Genomic DNA, 15,920 nt, shown 5'->3' with positions numbered 1-15,920 from the left:
TATAGTTATCTTTACAATGAAAGTGTGTTAAGAAATTTGTTCTAGTAGTCTATGATGACTTTTTCACATTTTTTCAGCATCATTATATGCAAATATTGCCGTTTTGTGCTTGTCCCACACCCAGACTTTTGATCTTCAATGATAAAAATGAATGGTAAAGAAATGTTTTTTCTAATGTTTTAAAATATCTCTGAATAAAATATCAGTAAAATAATCAAAACATAATTGGGGTATTCAATGTCATACAACTGTTGTGATTTTTTTTAAACAAAATGTAGTTGTCCCACACTATTGCCGTAATTTCCACCACAACACTGTAATGTCCCTTTAAACAGTTTGTATGAAAGATTGTTTGAGTAGTTTCTATGGAGATAAACAGTGACATCAGAGCACATGTATATAGTGCCAAATCACAACAAACAGTTGCCCCAAGGCGCTTTATATTGTAAGGCAATGGTGTGGTGGAAATTACATTTACAAGGCCAATAGTGCCCGTAGTTAAAGAATCATCCATCTATTACGCAGGAGTGGCTGTGTATGTTGCGTGCAGGAGGGGAAGGTTTGGCCTGTTTGTTCTTCTTCTGTGGCTTTGAAGCTTCATTGCCAGCAAAGTTCAGCAGAGTCCAGCAAGATTAATAAAATCTAGCAATGTAGGTATGTACTGCACCACAGATAGATATTAGGGCATGGAAGGCTCCACTGAATTTTGGAGGTGATCCAAATCCAGATTGGCGGATGTCAGAAATCTCTGATTGTGCTTGTTGAACATGCTTTCTGAAACAGGCCTAAGATGAAGATTCTTGTCCAGGTAAGCAGGAATCAAATCCAGGTGTACAAAGTGGAAGCACAACTCCTTATACCACTGAGCCACCTGTTCTATCTCTATATTTAATATGATTGATGTGATTTTTTCATACCTTAAAAACATCATGCAGAACTGATTGTGTTAGTAACCCAGACAATTTCATAAACACCATAAACAGATGAAGTTTTCAATGTGGTGCTCAAGAAAAATACCACTTATTAAGGTCATGAACCTCATGGTAAGAATTGTCTCTGGACATGTAGTCACAAGCGATGCAGAGGGGCTGAAGGAACTCCAAGTCGAGCGTCAGGAGGTGAGGAGTGGCTTTGAAGTATTTCCTCCACTCCAAGTAACGCATGTAGGACTCACTGTTGTTTGCCAGGGAAAGCAGATAATCTGCCATTGACTTTGCATCAGGAAAATCATTTACATGAATGAATGAATCAGCGGGAATAAACTGCTCATAGTTTTCTCTTGGTGGACCCAAAACCACCGGCACTGTACCGACTGACAGAGGCGCGTTTGCCTTCTCTGTGATGTAGTCTTTGTGGATTGAGTTTTCAAATGACAGGTAAAATTTGCAACTAGCAATGGTTGAGTAATACTCATTATGAGCTAAACGACGACCCCCAAAAGCTGAACCGAAGACATGAATTTCAATGTGTTTGGCTAATTCATGGTAATAATTCTCTCTGGTACCTGTTCCAGTACTTTTAGCATTATTACTGACAATCCAACACACCAGTTTGTCTTTCTTGGGCAAAACAAAGTCATCCTTTATGTCTGGTCTGATTGTCAGCTCGTACTTTGTTGTGATGTCAGCATCTCTTCTGTAGTTCATTGTTACGTTGAACAGGTTATCCAGTCCCGCTTTTCTCTGTGTGTTTCTTGGGGATTCCAAATAAAACCAAATCCACTTTTGAAAAGCCGGTCGCGGATCCTTTGGCATGTTTTGCAAATTGATGTGCAAGTGAAAGAAAATGACGGCCTCTGCTCTGTGGTAGAGGGATCTGTTATCAGTGAGAATGCAGCTGTCAACGTTGAAGTAAGTTAAACAGGCCGTTTGGTTAAACTTCTTCTCATAAGGCCACCACCAAACCAGGACTGTGGGTTTTTGATGGGGACCCATGACGTCAAAGTCATCCTTACCAACTAATGTGGATGTGCAACCAAGAAATGGCTTCTTAAACAAAAGAAAATATACAAAGATCCAGCACATGATGCCCAAAAAGGCTGTCTTTGCAAAAAGAATCACTTTCCAGGAGGATGCTGTCATCTGTGAAAGCAAAAAGAGTTTTTTAAGCTGATTACTTTCTGAGCAAATGCAATCATGGTCATATTTTCAAATTAATGCATTAATTTAATTTTAATAAAAGAGTTGTTTGGTGTATAAAGTGTCAGAAAATTGTAAAAAATGTTTTTCAAAGTGTTTTTCAAAGAAAAATATGATGCCATCAAATGTTTTCTTTTTCCACAACCCAAATACAGTGCATCGGAAAGAAATCAAATCAATTTTATTTATATAGCGCCAAATCACAACAAACAGTTGCCCCAAGGTGCTTTATATTGTAAGGCAAAAGCCATACAATAATTACAGAAAAACCCCAACGGTCAAAACGACCCCCTGTGAACAAGCACTTGGCGACAGTGGGAAGAAAAAACTCCCTTTTAACAGGAAGAAACCTCCAGCAGAACCAGGCTCAGGGAGGGGCAGTCTTCTGCCGGGACTGGTTGGGGCTGAGGGAGAGAACCAGGAAAAAGACATGCTGTGGAGGGGAGCAGAGATCAATCACTAATGATTAAATGCAGAGTGGTGCATACAGAGCAAAAAGAGAAAGAAACACTCAGTGCATCATGGGAACCCCCCAGCAGTCTAAGTCTATAGCAGCATAACTAAGGGATGGTTCAGGGTCACCTGATCCACCGTAGCGCAGTGCCTTTAATACCTATGGCATGCTATAATCTCTGTAATAAAATTTTATGGTCAACAGTATCAAAAGCAGCACTGAGGTCTAACAGGACAAGCACAGAGATGAGTCCACTGTCTGAGGCCATAAGAAGATCATTTGTAACCTTCACTAATGCTGTTTCTGTACTATGATGAATTCTAAAACCTGACTGAAACTCTTCAAATAGACCATTCCTCTGCAGATGATCAGTTAGCTGTTTTACAACTACCCTTTCAAGAATTTTTGAGAGAAAAGGAAGGTTGGAGATTGGCCTATAATTAGCTAAGATAGCTGGGTCAAGTGATGGCTTTTTAAGTAGTGATTTAATTACTGCCACCTTAAAGGCCTGCGGTACATAGCCAACTAATAAAGATAGATTGATCATATTTAAGATCGACGCATTAATTAATGGTAGGGCTTCCTTGAGCAGCCTGGTAGGAATGGGGTCTAATAGACATGTTGATGGTTTGGAGGAAGTAACTAATGAAAATAACTCAGAACAATCAGAGAGAAAGAGTCTAACCAAATACCAGCATTACTGAAAGCAGCCAAAGATAACGATATGTCTTTGGGATGGTTATGAGTAATTTCTTCTCTAATAGTTAAAATTTTATTAGCAAAGAAAGTCATGAAGTCATTACTAGTTAAAGTTAAAGGAATACTCGGCTCAATAGAGCTCTGACTCTGTCAGCCTGGCTACAGTGCTGAAAAGAAACCTGGGGTTGTTCTTATTTTCTTCAATTAGTGATGAGTAGTAAGATGTCCTAGCTTTACGGAGGGCTTTTTTATAGAGCAACAGACTCTTTTTCCAGGCTAAGTGAAGATCTTCTAAATTAGTGAGACGCCATTTCCTCTCCAACTTACGGGTTATCTGCTTTAAGCTGCAAGTTTGTGAGTTATACCACGGAGTCAGGCACTTCTGATTTAAGGCTCTCTTTTTCAGAGGAGCTACAGCATCCAAAGTTGTGCTCAATGAGGATGTAAAACTATTGATGAGATAATCTATCTCACTCACACTCACTTTAGGTAACTACTGCACTGTGTTGGTATATGGCACTGCAGAACATAACAAAGAAGGAATCATATCCTTAAACCTAGTTACAGCGCTTTCCGAAAGACTTCTACTGTAATGAAACTTATTCCCCACTGCTGGGTAGTCCATTAAAGTAAATGTTATTAAGAAATGATCAGACAGAAGGGGGTTTTCAGGGAATACTGTTAGGTCTTCAATTTCCATACCATGAGTCAGAACAAGATCTAAAGTATGGTTAAAGTGGTGGGTGGACTCATTTACATTTTGAGCGAAGCCAATTGAGTCTAATAATAGATTAAATGCAATGTTGAGGCTGTCATTCTCAGCATCTGTGTGGATGTTAAAATCGCCCACTATAATTATCTTATCTTAGCTAAGCACTAAGTCAGACAAAAGGTCTGAAAATTCACAGAGAAACTCACAGTAATGACCAGGTGGACGATAGATAACAACAAATAAAACTGGTTTTTGAGACTTCCAATTTGGATGGACAAGACTAAGAGTCAAGCTTTCAAATGAATTAAAGCTCTTTCTGGGTATTTGATTAATTAATAACCTGGAGTGGAAGATTGCTGCTAATTCTCCCCCTCGGCCTGTGCTACAAGCATTCTGACAGTTAGTGTGGCTCGGAGGTGTTGACTCATTTAAACTAACATATTCATCCTGCTGTAACCAGGTTTCTGTAAGGCAGAATAAATCAATATGTTGATCAATTATTATATCATTTACTAACAGGGACTTAGAAGAGAGAGACCTAATGTTTAATAGACCACATTTAACTGTTTTAATCTGTGGTGCAGTTGAAGGTGCTATATTATTTTTTCTTTTTTGAATTTTATGCTTAAATAGATTTTTACTGGTTGTTGGTGGTCTGGGAGCAGGCACCGTCTCTACGGGGATGGGTATGGGGGTATGGCAGGGGGAGAGAAGCTGCAGAGAGGTGTGTAGACTACACTCTGCTTCCTGGTCCCAACCCCGGATAGTCACGGTTTAGAGGGTTTAATAAAATTGGCCAGATTTCTAGAAATGAGAGCTGCTCCATCCAAAGTGGGATGGATGCTGTCTCTCCTAACAAGACCAGGTTTTTCCCCAGAAGCTTTGCCAATTATCTATGAAGCCCACTCAGACAGCCAGCAATCAAGGAGAACATGCAGCTAAACATGTCACTCCCGGTCCGATTGGGGAGGGGCCCAGAGGAAACTACAGAGTCCGACATTGTTTTGCAAAGTTACACACCGATTCAATATTAATTTTAGTGACCTCCGATTGGCGTAACCGGGTGTCATTACTGCCGACGTGAATTACAGTCTTACCAAATTTACGCTTAGCCTTAGCCAGCAGTTTCAAATTTCCTTCAATGTCGCCTGCTCTGGCCCCCGGAAGACAACTGACTATGGTTGCTGGTGTCGCTATCTTCACATTTCTCAAAACAGAGTCGCCAATACCAGAGTTTGTTCCTGCTGCAGCCGCTCCCCCCTCCAGTGGATCTGCCGCCAAACAGAGTTAATCCAGTGGTCTTTCAGAGGTCCCCCCCTCGTCGCCCGAAGTTTACATAAGTCCCCCGGAACCGTATGGTGGTTGTGTTGAAACGTGCGTGGACTTTCTGATGCAGTGTGCGCTCGTTTTTTCACAACGGCCTGTTATGTACGCGTCTTAGCACATCCGGGTGGCTTACATAATCAATTTACTTCGGGGCAGAGCACGCGCCTGGGCTACGGCGCTCTGGAATGAGATTCACGGGTCCTCTCTACTTATACTGAGTTTATAAGGGAGTTTCAACTAATCATCCCAACAGAAGTGAGGCCGCTTCAAATATGCTGCTGTCAATGAGACAGGGACGGCGGAGTGCAGCTGATTACGCAATCGACTTCCACATCCGGTTGGAATTCAGTCTCACTCCGCGTCGCCTTTGTAAACGGGCTGTCTCCGGCCCTAAAGGAGCATCTGGTGGCTAAGGATCAGCCGCGGGATTTGGATGGACTTATCGATCTAGTTATTCGTCTTGACAATTGGTTAGAGAAATACAAGTGGGAGCGTGACGAAGGGCGTGGCCGGAGTGCGCAGCCATCCCTCTCCCTTCCGGGTCTGAAGCAGCGCCGTCCTCTCCCCGCTCCAAAGCCAGAGCTTTCGGCGTAGCACTAGCTCCCCCTGCTGATGAAGCTATGGACACGAGCAGGGCGAAAATGAAAGTAAAACCAAGGAGGCTGGCACGTGGAGAGTGTGTTTACTGTGGCTTGAATGAGCATGCGCAGAATAAGGGGCCCCAGACGGTTAAACACCTAAGCTCAACCTTAGAGACTGGGCTAAGAGTGAGCCATACAAACCACACGGGTGTCCCACGCAAACAGCGCACGACTCCCAGTCACAATCCGTTGTGGGGATTTAACCCTTACCGCTCCAGCACCTGATTGACACAGGATCGGAAGGAACTTACTGGATAGTAGGTGGGCTAAGGAAGTAGGGCTCCCTCTGGTGGCCGTTCCTTCGCATTGAAGGTGTGAGCACTAGATGGCACCCTACTACCAGAAATCACACACCAGACACGGCCTTTAACCTTGGTCATCTCTGGTAATCACAGGGAGGAGATTGTGTTATACCTCCAGGATTATTTTGGGATTTCCATGGATGGTAAAGCACAATCCCCGGATTGACTGGCCGTCTGGAGTTGTGGCTCAATGGAGCGAAACCTGCCACCGGGAGTGTTTAAGATCCTCGGTGCCACCTGGCGATGAAGTTAAGGAGGAGTTCAGAGTTCCCCCAATCTTACGGAGTGCTGGCTGAGTACCATGACCTTGCTGATGTCTTCAGCAAGGATCTGGCCCTACCCTGCCCCCGCATCGACCGTATGAATTTGTACCATTGATTTGATTCCAGGCGCGGAGTATCAGTCCAGCAGCTGTCATAATCTCTCTCGTCCTAAGCGCGAATCAATGAGACCTACATCCGGGACTCTTTAGCTGCCGGGCTAATCCGCAATCCTTCCATCCCTGTTAGGTGCAGGTTTCGTTTTGTGGCAAGAGGACGGCGGTCTCCGTCCATGCATTGATTATAGAGGGCTGAATGAGACTACGGTTCGCAACCGATACCCATTACCTCTTGTCGATTCAGTGTTCTGCCCTGCATGGAGCCAAAATATTTGCAAAGTTGGATCTTAGAAATGCTTACTATCTGTTTGGATCCGGAAGAAAGATTGAGTGAAGGTGGCATTTAACACCCCCTTAGGTCACTTTGAGTACCTGGTCACGCTGTTCGGCCTCACTAACGCCCCCGCCACATTCCCAAGCCTTGGTAAACGATGTTCTGCGGGATTTCCTGCACCGATTTGTCTTCGTTTACCTAGATGACATCCTCATTTTCTCCCAGGACTCTGAGACTCATGTTAAGCATGTCCGTCAAGTCCTTCAGCGGTTATTGGAGAACCGGCTGTTTGTGAAGGCCGAGGAAGTGCGAGTTCCATCACACTTCTTTGTCTTCTGGGGTTTATCATCTCCTCCAACTCCATCGCACCCGATCCACGGCTAAGGTAGCTGCGGTGAGAGATTGGCCCCAACCGGTAAATCGTAGAAAGCTGCAAACAGTTCCTAGGTTCGCCATTTTTACAGGAGGTTCATTAAGGGCTATAGTCAGGTAGTCCAGCCCCTTACAGCCCTGACCTCCACAAAGTCCCCTTCACCTGTCGGATCGGTGCGAAGCCACGTTTAGGGAGTTGAAACACCGGTTTTCCTACTGCACCTGTTCTGGTGCAGCCCGATCCTAACCACCAGTTCATTGTTGAAGTGGATGCCTCTGACTCAGGGAATGGAGCCGTATTGTCCCAGAGCAGTGAGTCCGATAGTGTTCTCCACCCATGTGCTTACATTCTCCCCGCAGGTTAACCCCCGCTGAACGGAACTATGAATGTTGGCAATCGGGAACTCCTGGCGGTGAAAGAGGCCCTCGAGGAGTGGAGACATCTGTGGTCCCATTTGTGGTTCTCACTGACCATCGGAACCTGGAATACATCCAGACCGCTAAGCGTCTGAACCCCAGACAAGCCCGATGGTCACTTTTTCGGACATTCAACTTCAAGATCACCTATCGCCCCGGGACCAAGAACATCCGGTCTGACGCCCTGTCCCGGGTGCATGAAGAGGAAGTTGGAGCAAGGCTTTGGACCCAACGGACAACATCCTACCGGAATCCACTATTGTCGCAGCCCTCACGTTGGGACGTGGAGGGAGTGGTCCAGGGAGGCCCTGACGCGACACCCGATCCCGAGGTGGACCTCCCAACAGGCTGTACATGCCACCAGATGCTCGACTGCCGTGCTGGACTTCGTGTCATGGTTCCAAGCTCTCTGCCATCCAGGGGTGGGCGAAGAACTGTGGCAGTGGTCCGGCAGCGTTCTGGTGGCCGTCAGTCGAAGCCGACACCAGGGACTACACCAGGCATGCACCACGTGCGCCAGGGGCAAGCTACACACCAGCTGGAGAAGGGGGCTCTCCAGCCATTGCCTGTGCCCGTCGCGCCCCTGGTCCCACATAGGAGTGGACTTCGTCATGGGTCTCCCTGCGTCCCAGGGTAAGACAGTCATCATGACGATAGTGGACTGGTTCTCCAAGGCAGTCCACTTCGTGGCCCTCCCGAAGCTCCCGACAGCCCAGGAGACTGCAGACCTCCTGGTCTACCACGTTGTGCGTCTGCATGGTATCCCGACGGACATAGTATCTGACTGTGGTCCTCAGTTCTCCTCGCAGGTCTGGAGGAGTTTCTGTGGGGAGCTGGGGGCTACAGTGAGCCTGTCGTCTGGGTACTGCCCTCAAACGAACGGTCAGGCAGAGCGGGCTAACCAGGACTTGGAACAAGCATTACGGTGTGTCACCTCTGCGCACCCGACGGCTTGGAGTCAACATCTGGCCTGGATCGAGTATGCCCACAACAGTCAAGTCTCGTCAGCTACCGGCCTCTCCCCGTTCGAGGTCTGTTTGGGTACCAGCACCCCATTGTTTCGGCTGTCGAGGGAGAGGTCGAGGTGCCCTCGGTCCAGGCCCACCTCAGGAGATGCCGTCAGGTGTGGAAGAAAGCCCACTCTGCTCTCCTGAAGGCCGGGACGTGGGCTAACAACGAGCCCTGGCCCAGCTTATCAGCCTGGGCAGGAGGTTGGCTATTAACTAAAAACATCCCTCTGCAAACAGACTCTCCAAAACTGATCGACCGTTACACTGGACCATTTAAAATACTCAAGGTGATCAGCCCCGCTGCAGTGAAATGACAACTCCCAGCATCACTACGGATTCACCCAGTATTTCATGTGTCCCGGAACAAGCCACACCACACATTTGACCTCTGCACCCCTGGACCAGCGCCGCCTCCTGCCCACATCATCGACGGAGAACCGGCCTGGACAGTCAAGAAACTCCTAGATGTACGTCGGAGGGGTCTGGGGTACCAATACCTGGTAGACTGGGAGGGGGAATGGCCCAGAAGAGCGCTCCTGGGTGAAGAGGAGCTTCATTTTGGATCTTTACAGGGAGCACCCCGACAAGCCGGGTCGGGCGGGGGGGGTCCTGTTGTGTGGGCCGCCGAAGAGGAGGTACTGCTGGCCCGCCACCTGATGGTGCTCTGCCACACTGGTACTTTTGGTCCTTAGAGAGTGCACGAGCCGGTTGGCCTCTCTGGCATCTCCAGGTGCGCACCGTTAGGCTGTCAGGTGATTGTCATACATTCATCACCATAAAAGCCTGGGAAGGACACCATAACTCTGCCGAGACTATCTCAGCCGTTTTGTGCCGTTCACACATTCATTGTAACTGAAGTCTTTGCAGTTGTGACTTATACTTGCAGCTTGTAGCCGAGTTTGTGGAAGTTGGAGGAGTTGGCGTCTCCACTCCTCACTTCTGACTTACTGAGTATAACCTTTGATACTGCACATCCTCCAGTTTTTCCTCTGCACTCTGGGAGTATCTGGATTTATTCCTCCAAGAGGGTGACTGTGAGGTGCTGACTGTTTCCTGGGTGTACACACACCCACCTTAACCTATTTTTGCTCCTGCCAGCAGTACCAGTCCGACAGCCTCGAGCGGTGGCCACCTGGGGAATCAGGTCTTGGCGGCTCGGGTGTATTGCAGGCCTCCGGCTGGCGGTGGAACTTCGTGGGTTCCAGCTCTTCTCTGGATAGGCGTCTCCTACCCTCGGGCCTGCCCACGTGTCACCAGTTTGTTGTTAATTGGACTGAGCATTTTCGACTTTGTTTGCACTTTGCATAATAAATTGTTATTTATATCCTCTACTGGTGGTTGGATCTCACTGCGGTATTGTATCACTTCCTGTTCCGGAGCACAGCGGTGTTTTGCTGTATCTGTTAGCTGTTTAATCTGCGCAGTTAGATTGATCTAGTTAACTAGATAACGATTTGTTTCACAGTGTAATCTTCACGTGCCTTAACTAAAGCACTCCCTCTGCTGAATCACCTCTAAATTATTTACACATTATTCACTTTGCGTGTTTTTAGGAATCTGCTAGCTTAGTGCAGCTACTAGCTCTTACCCGCTTTAGCATGGTGGCTTCTCCTGTCTCTCCCACACTTTTCTGCTCTGGGTGTGAAATGTTTAGTTATTCCTCGGCCTCCTTTAGCAGTAATGGTACTTGTAATAAGTGTAGCTTATTCGTAGCTTTGGAGGCCAGGCTGGGCGAATTGGAGACTTGGCTCCGCACCTTGGAAAATCCTACAGCTAGCCAGGCCCCTGTAGTCGGTGCGGACCAAGGTAGCTTAGCCACCGTTAGTTCCCCTCCAGCAGATCCCGAGCAGCCGGGAAAGCAGGCCGACTGGGTGACTGTTCATAAACAGAAGCCCCGTGTACACCGCCAACCCGTTCACATCTCTAACCATTTTTCCCCACTCGGCGACACATCCGCCGAGGATCAAACTCTGGTTATTGGCGACTCTGTTTTGAGAAATGTGAAGTTAGCGACACCAGCAACCATAGTCAATTGTCTTCCGGGGGCCAGAGCAGGCGACAGTGAAGGAAATTTGAAACTGCTGGCTAAGGCTAAGCATAAATTTGGTAAGATTGTAATTCACGTCGGCAGTAATGACACCCGGTTACGCCAATCGGAGGTCACTAAAATTAATATTGAATCGTGTGTAACTTTGCAAAAACAATGTTGGACTCTGTAGTTTTCTCTGGGCCCCTCCCCAATCGGACCGGGAGTGACATGTTTAGCCGCATGTTCTCCTTGAATTGCTGGCTGTCTGAGTGGTGTCCAAAAAATGAGGTAGGCTTCATAGATAATTGGCAAAGCTTCTGGGGAAAACCTGGTCTTGTTAGGAGAGACGGCATCCATCCCACTTTGGATGGAGCAGCTCTCATTTCTAGAAATCTGGCCAATTTTATTAAATCCTCCAAACCGTGACTATCCAGGGTTGGGACCAGGAAGCAGAGTTGTAGTCTTACACACCTCTCTGCAGCTTCTCTCCCCCTGCCATCCCCTCATTACCCCATCCCCATAGAGACGGTGCCTGCTCCCAGACCACCAACAACCAGTAAAAATCTATTTAAGCATAAAAATTCAAAAAGAAAAAATAATATAGCACCTTCAACTGCACCACAGACTAAAACAGTTAAATGTGGTCTATTAAACATTAGATCTCTCTCTTCTAAGTCCCTGTTAGTAAATGATATAATAATTGATCAACATATTGATTTATTCTGCCTTACAGAAACCTGGTTACAGCAGGATGAATATGTTAGTTTAAATGAGTCAACACCCCCAAGTCACACTAACTGCCAGAACACTCATAGCACGGGCCGAGGTGGAGGATTAGCAGCAATCTTCCATTCCAGCTTATTAATTAATCAAAAACCCAGACAGAGCTTTAATTCATTTGAAAGCTTGTCTCTTAGTCTTGTCCATCCAAATTGGAAGTCCCAAAAACCAGTTTTATTTGTTATTATCTATCGTCCTCCTGGTCGTTACTGTGAGTTTCTCTGTGAATTTTCAGACCTTTTGTCTGACTTAGTGCTTAGCTCAGATAAGATAATTATAGTGGGTGATTTTAACATCCACACAGATGCTGAGAATGACAGCCTCAACACTGCATTTAATCTATTATTAGACTCGATTGGCTTTGCTCAAAATGTAAATGAGTCCACCCACCACTTTAATCATACCTTAGATCTTGTTCTGACTTATGGTATGGAAATTGAAGACTTAACAGTATTCTCTGAAAACCCCCTTCTGTCTGATCATTTCTTAATAACATTTACTCTAATGGACTACCCAGTAGTGGGGAATAAGTTTCATTACAGTAGAAGTCTTTCAGAAAGCGCTGTATCTAGGTTTAAGGATATGATTCCTTCTTTATGTTCTCCAATGCCATATACCAACACAGGGCAGAGTAGCTACCTAAACTCTGTGAGTGAGATAGATTATCTCGTCAATAATTTTATATCCTCATTGAGGACAATTTTGGATGCTGTAGCTCCTCTGAAAAAGAGAGCCTTAAATCAGAAGTGCCTGACTCTGTGGTATAACTCACAAATTCGCAACTTACAGGGGGTCGTTTTGACACTTGGGGTTTTTCTGTAATTATTGTATGGCTTTGCCTTGCAATATGAAGCGCCTTGGGGCAACTGTTTGTTGTGATTTGGCGCTATATAAATGAAATTGATTTGATATCCTCATTGAGGACAACTTTGGATGCTGTAGCTCCTCTGAAAAAGAGAGCCTTAAATCAGAAGTGCCTGACTCCGTGGTATAACTCACAAACTCGCAGCTTAAAGCAGATAACCCGTAAGTTGGAGAGGAAATGGCAATCTCACTAATTTAGAAGATCTTCACTTAGCCTGGAAAAAGAGTCTGTTGCTCTATAAAAAAGCCCTCCGTAAAGCTAGGACATCTTACTACTCATCACTAATTGAAGAAAATAATAACAGGTTTCTTTTCAGCACTGTAGCCAGGCTGACAAAGAGTCAGAGCTCTATTGAGCCGAGTATTCCTTTAACTAGTAATGACTTCATGACTTTCTTTGCTAATAAAATTTTAACTATTAGAGAAAAAATTACTCATACCCATCCCAAAGACATATCGTTCTCTTTGGCTGCTTTCAGTGATGCCGGTATTTGGTTAGACTCTTTCTCTCCGATTGTTCTGTCTGAGTTATTTTCATTAGTTAACTCCTCCAAACCATCAACATGTCTATTAGACCCATTCCCTAGGCTGCTCAAGGAAGCCCTACCATTAATTAATGCTTCGATCTTAAATATGATCAATCTATCTTTATTAGTTGGCTATGTACCACAGGCTTTTAAGGTGGCAGTAATTAAACCATTACTTAAAAAGCCATCACTTGACCCTGCTATCTTAGCTAATTATAGGCCAATCTCCAACCTTCCTTTTCTCTCAAAAATTCTTGAAAGGGTAGTTGTAAAACAGCTAACTGATCATCTGCAGAGGAAGGGTCTATTTGAAGAGTTTCAGTCAGGGTTTAGAATTCATCCTAGTACAGAAACAGCATTAGTGAAGGTTACAAATGATCTTCTTATGGCCTCAGACAGTGGACTCATCTCTGTGCTTGTTCTGTTAGACCTCAGTGCTGCTTTTGATACTGTTGACCATAAAATTTTATTACAGAGATTAGTGCATGCCGTAGGTATTTTGCATTTGCGCAATATCTCTAAAATTAGAAAGGTCTTGTCTCAGAGTGATGCTGAAAAACTAATTCATGCATTTATTTCCTCTAGGCTTGACTATTGTAATTCATTATTATCAGGTTGTCCTTAAAGTTCCCTGAAAAGCCTTCAGTTAATTCAAAATGCTGCAGCTAGAATACTGACAGGGACTAGAAGGAGAGAGCATATCTCACCCATATTGGCCTCTCTTCATTGGCTTCCTGTTAATTCTAGAATAGAATTTAAAATTCTTCTTCTTACTTATAAGGTTTTGAATAATCAAGTCCCATCTTATCTTAGGGACCTCATAGTACCATATCACCACAACAGAGTGCTTTGCTCTCACACTGCAGGCTTAGTTGTAGTTCCTAGGGTTTGTAAGAGTAGAATGGGAGGCAGAGCCTTCAGCTTTCAGGCTCCTCTCCTGTGGAACCAGCTCCCAATTCGGATCAGGGAGACAGACACCCTCTCTACTTTTAAGATTAGGCTTAAAACTTTCCTGTTTGCTAAAGCTTATAGTTAGGGCTGGATCAGGTGACCCTGAACCATCCCTTAGTTATGCTGCTATAGACTTAGACTGCTGGGGGGTTCCCATGATGCACTGAGTGTTTCTTTCTCTTTTTGCTCTGTATGCACCACTCTGCATTTAATCATTAGTGATTGATCTCTGCTCCCCTCCACAGCATGTCTTTTTCCTGGTTCTCTCCCTTCAGCCCCAACCAGTCCCAGCAGAAGACTGCCCCTCCCTGAGCCTGGTTCTGCTGGAGGTTTCTTCCTGTTAAAAGGGAGTTTTTCCTTCCCACTGTCGCCAAGTGCTTGCTCACAGGGGGTCGTTTTGACAGTTGGGGTTTTTCTGTAATTATTGTATGGCTTTGCCTTGCAATATGAAGGCCTTGGGGCAACTGTTTGTTGTGATTTGGCGCTATATAAATAAAATTGATTTGATTTGATAACTGTTAATTGCCACTTAAAAGAGAGAGTGAGATTGTTAACTTCCTACACTTGGAAACGTGTTATCGCGAGAGGCAGCGAGATGTGATTTTTTTTTCTTTTCCTCTCTCTCTCTGGGGGAGGACGGCTGTGTGTGTGAGTGAACGTAATGGCGGAATAAGCTAGCATCACGCTCTGGTAAAACACCCGTCATCATGTCGGTCTTCTCTCATCCGGGAGCATATAGTTTCAGCTTGCCACATCAATGAATGGAACCACACTGCCATTGGATATCCAGTGTGCGTGAGTGTGTATTTGCGAATCATTAGGCATTTGTTTGTGGATCTGTGTGGATTTTGTGAAAAGAATGTCTCAAAATTACGTCACAGAGGAAAGCGATGAATACGTGTAATTGGTGATCCACAAATGCTAAAACTCAATTCACAAATACAATTTCCAGTTTTACAAATGTAATTTTTTTTCGACAAATTAAGTTTGCAAATACCAATTTACAAGTTACAAATATGAAATTTGCATTTGTGGATATCTGAACACATTTGCAAATCAATGATTATTTGTAGATCACCCTGTGTGCATTTCAAATATTGAGACAATTTTAACCCCATACCCTTTAACAATTTTTATAATCTGATCAAATCTCCTCTTTGAAAGTTAAAACCTGAATGAAAAACTTCATGAATCAAGGATTTTTACATGTTTAAGAAGTATGTAGCTGTGGTTAATTAACAATAATAATAATCTGGTGCAGGAAGTGTGCACAGAAAAGTCTGCTGGTTCACACAACACACATTTCCATGACTGTTAACTTACATCCATATGAAAGTGACTTTATAGTGAGTTACGCCCCCCCAAAAAGTGATTAACAGGTGTTTGACCTGAGCACAAAAATGTTCTTCCACTTCATAAAACACAATGTACTTACCTTTTTCGAAAGAGACGCAGGACGTCTGTTGAAGTGAAGAAACTGCAGCAGGATATTGACTTTAAATGACCCAATCTTCACAGCCTAAGAAAAGACAAACAGTTGTGCCACATTATTCCCAGAGGTGGTGTGTAGAGATGTGTTTTCCATTGGCTCCCCCCAAAAAAGAGAGAAGCCTTTCTCTCAGTGTCTAAAATTTTAAAATTCTGCTTTAAAAATAGATCAGTTTCCATTAACGGTTTATGTTACAACAGAACTGTCAGATAAAATCTATGTGCACTCACCCACAAATATGTCGAAGTACAATGTAAACATGCCAGTAGAGAACAATAGGCTGTATGTTCTTCTGAGCAACCAACACCCACTGAGTCAAGCCATTTTGGTGCCTTGGGTGAGATTATGGATTGGTACTAATCTCCTCCCTCCCACATCTCAAACCTGAAAAACCTGAAACAGACCAGCTTTAACTGTTGATTAAAGATACCAACACACAAAATAAAATACATAATGAAAAGTAAGTAAATGAAATAAACAAAATCAGAGTTCCTTTTCAGATTTTGTGAAAGTATTTAACAAGTCCTGACAGCACAGTATAAATAATTAAAAAGTG

At 44.5% G+C, this 15,920-nt stretch overlaps 1 protein-coding gene across 1 annotated transcript; it reads right to left on the bottom strand.

The window, feature by feature from the left end:
• Window positions 1–508: 508 nt before the first annotated feature.
• On the bottom strand, window positions 509–15,408 carry LOC117526985 (alpha-(1,3)-fucosyltransferase 9-like). The gene is made up of 2 exons (XM_034189116.1): window positions 15,311–15,408; window positions 509–2,081 (listed from the first exon to the last, which is right to left on the bottom strand). The coding sequence occupies exon 2, from the start codon at window positions 2,079–2,081 to the stop codon at window positions 1,005–1,007; it is 1,077 nt and encodes a 358-aa protein (XP_034045007.1). The 5' UTR covers window positions 15,311–15,408; the 3' UTR covers window positions 509–1,004.
• Between the last annotated feature and the right edge of the window lie 512 nt (window positions 15,409–15,920).

This window comes from Thalassophryne amazonica, chromosome 15, assembly GCF_902500255.1.
Source record: "Thalassophryne amazonica chromosome 15, fThaAma1.1, whole genome shotgun sequence".
Taxonomy (NCBI): domain Eukaryota; kingdom Metazoa; phylum Chordata; class Actinopteri; order Batrachoidiformes; family Batrachoididae; genus Thalassophryne; species Thalassophryne amazonica.
Note: the sequence above shows the minus strand (reverse complement) of the source record. Positions and strands in the feature narration are given on the sequence as shown.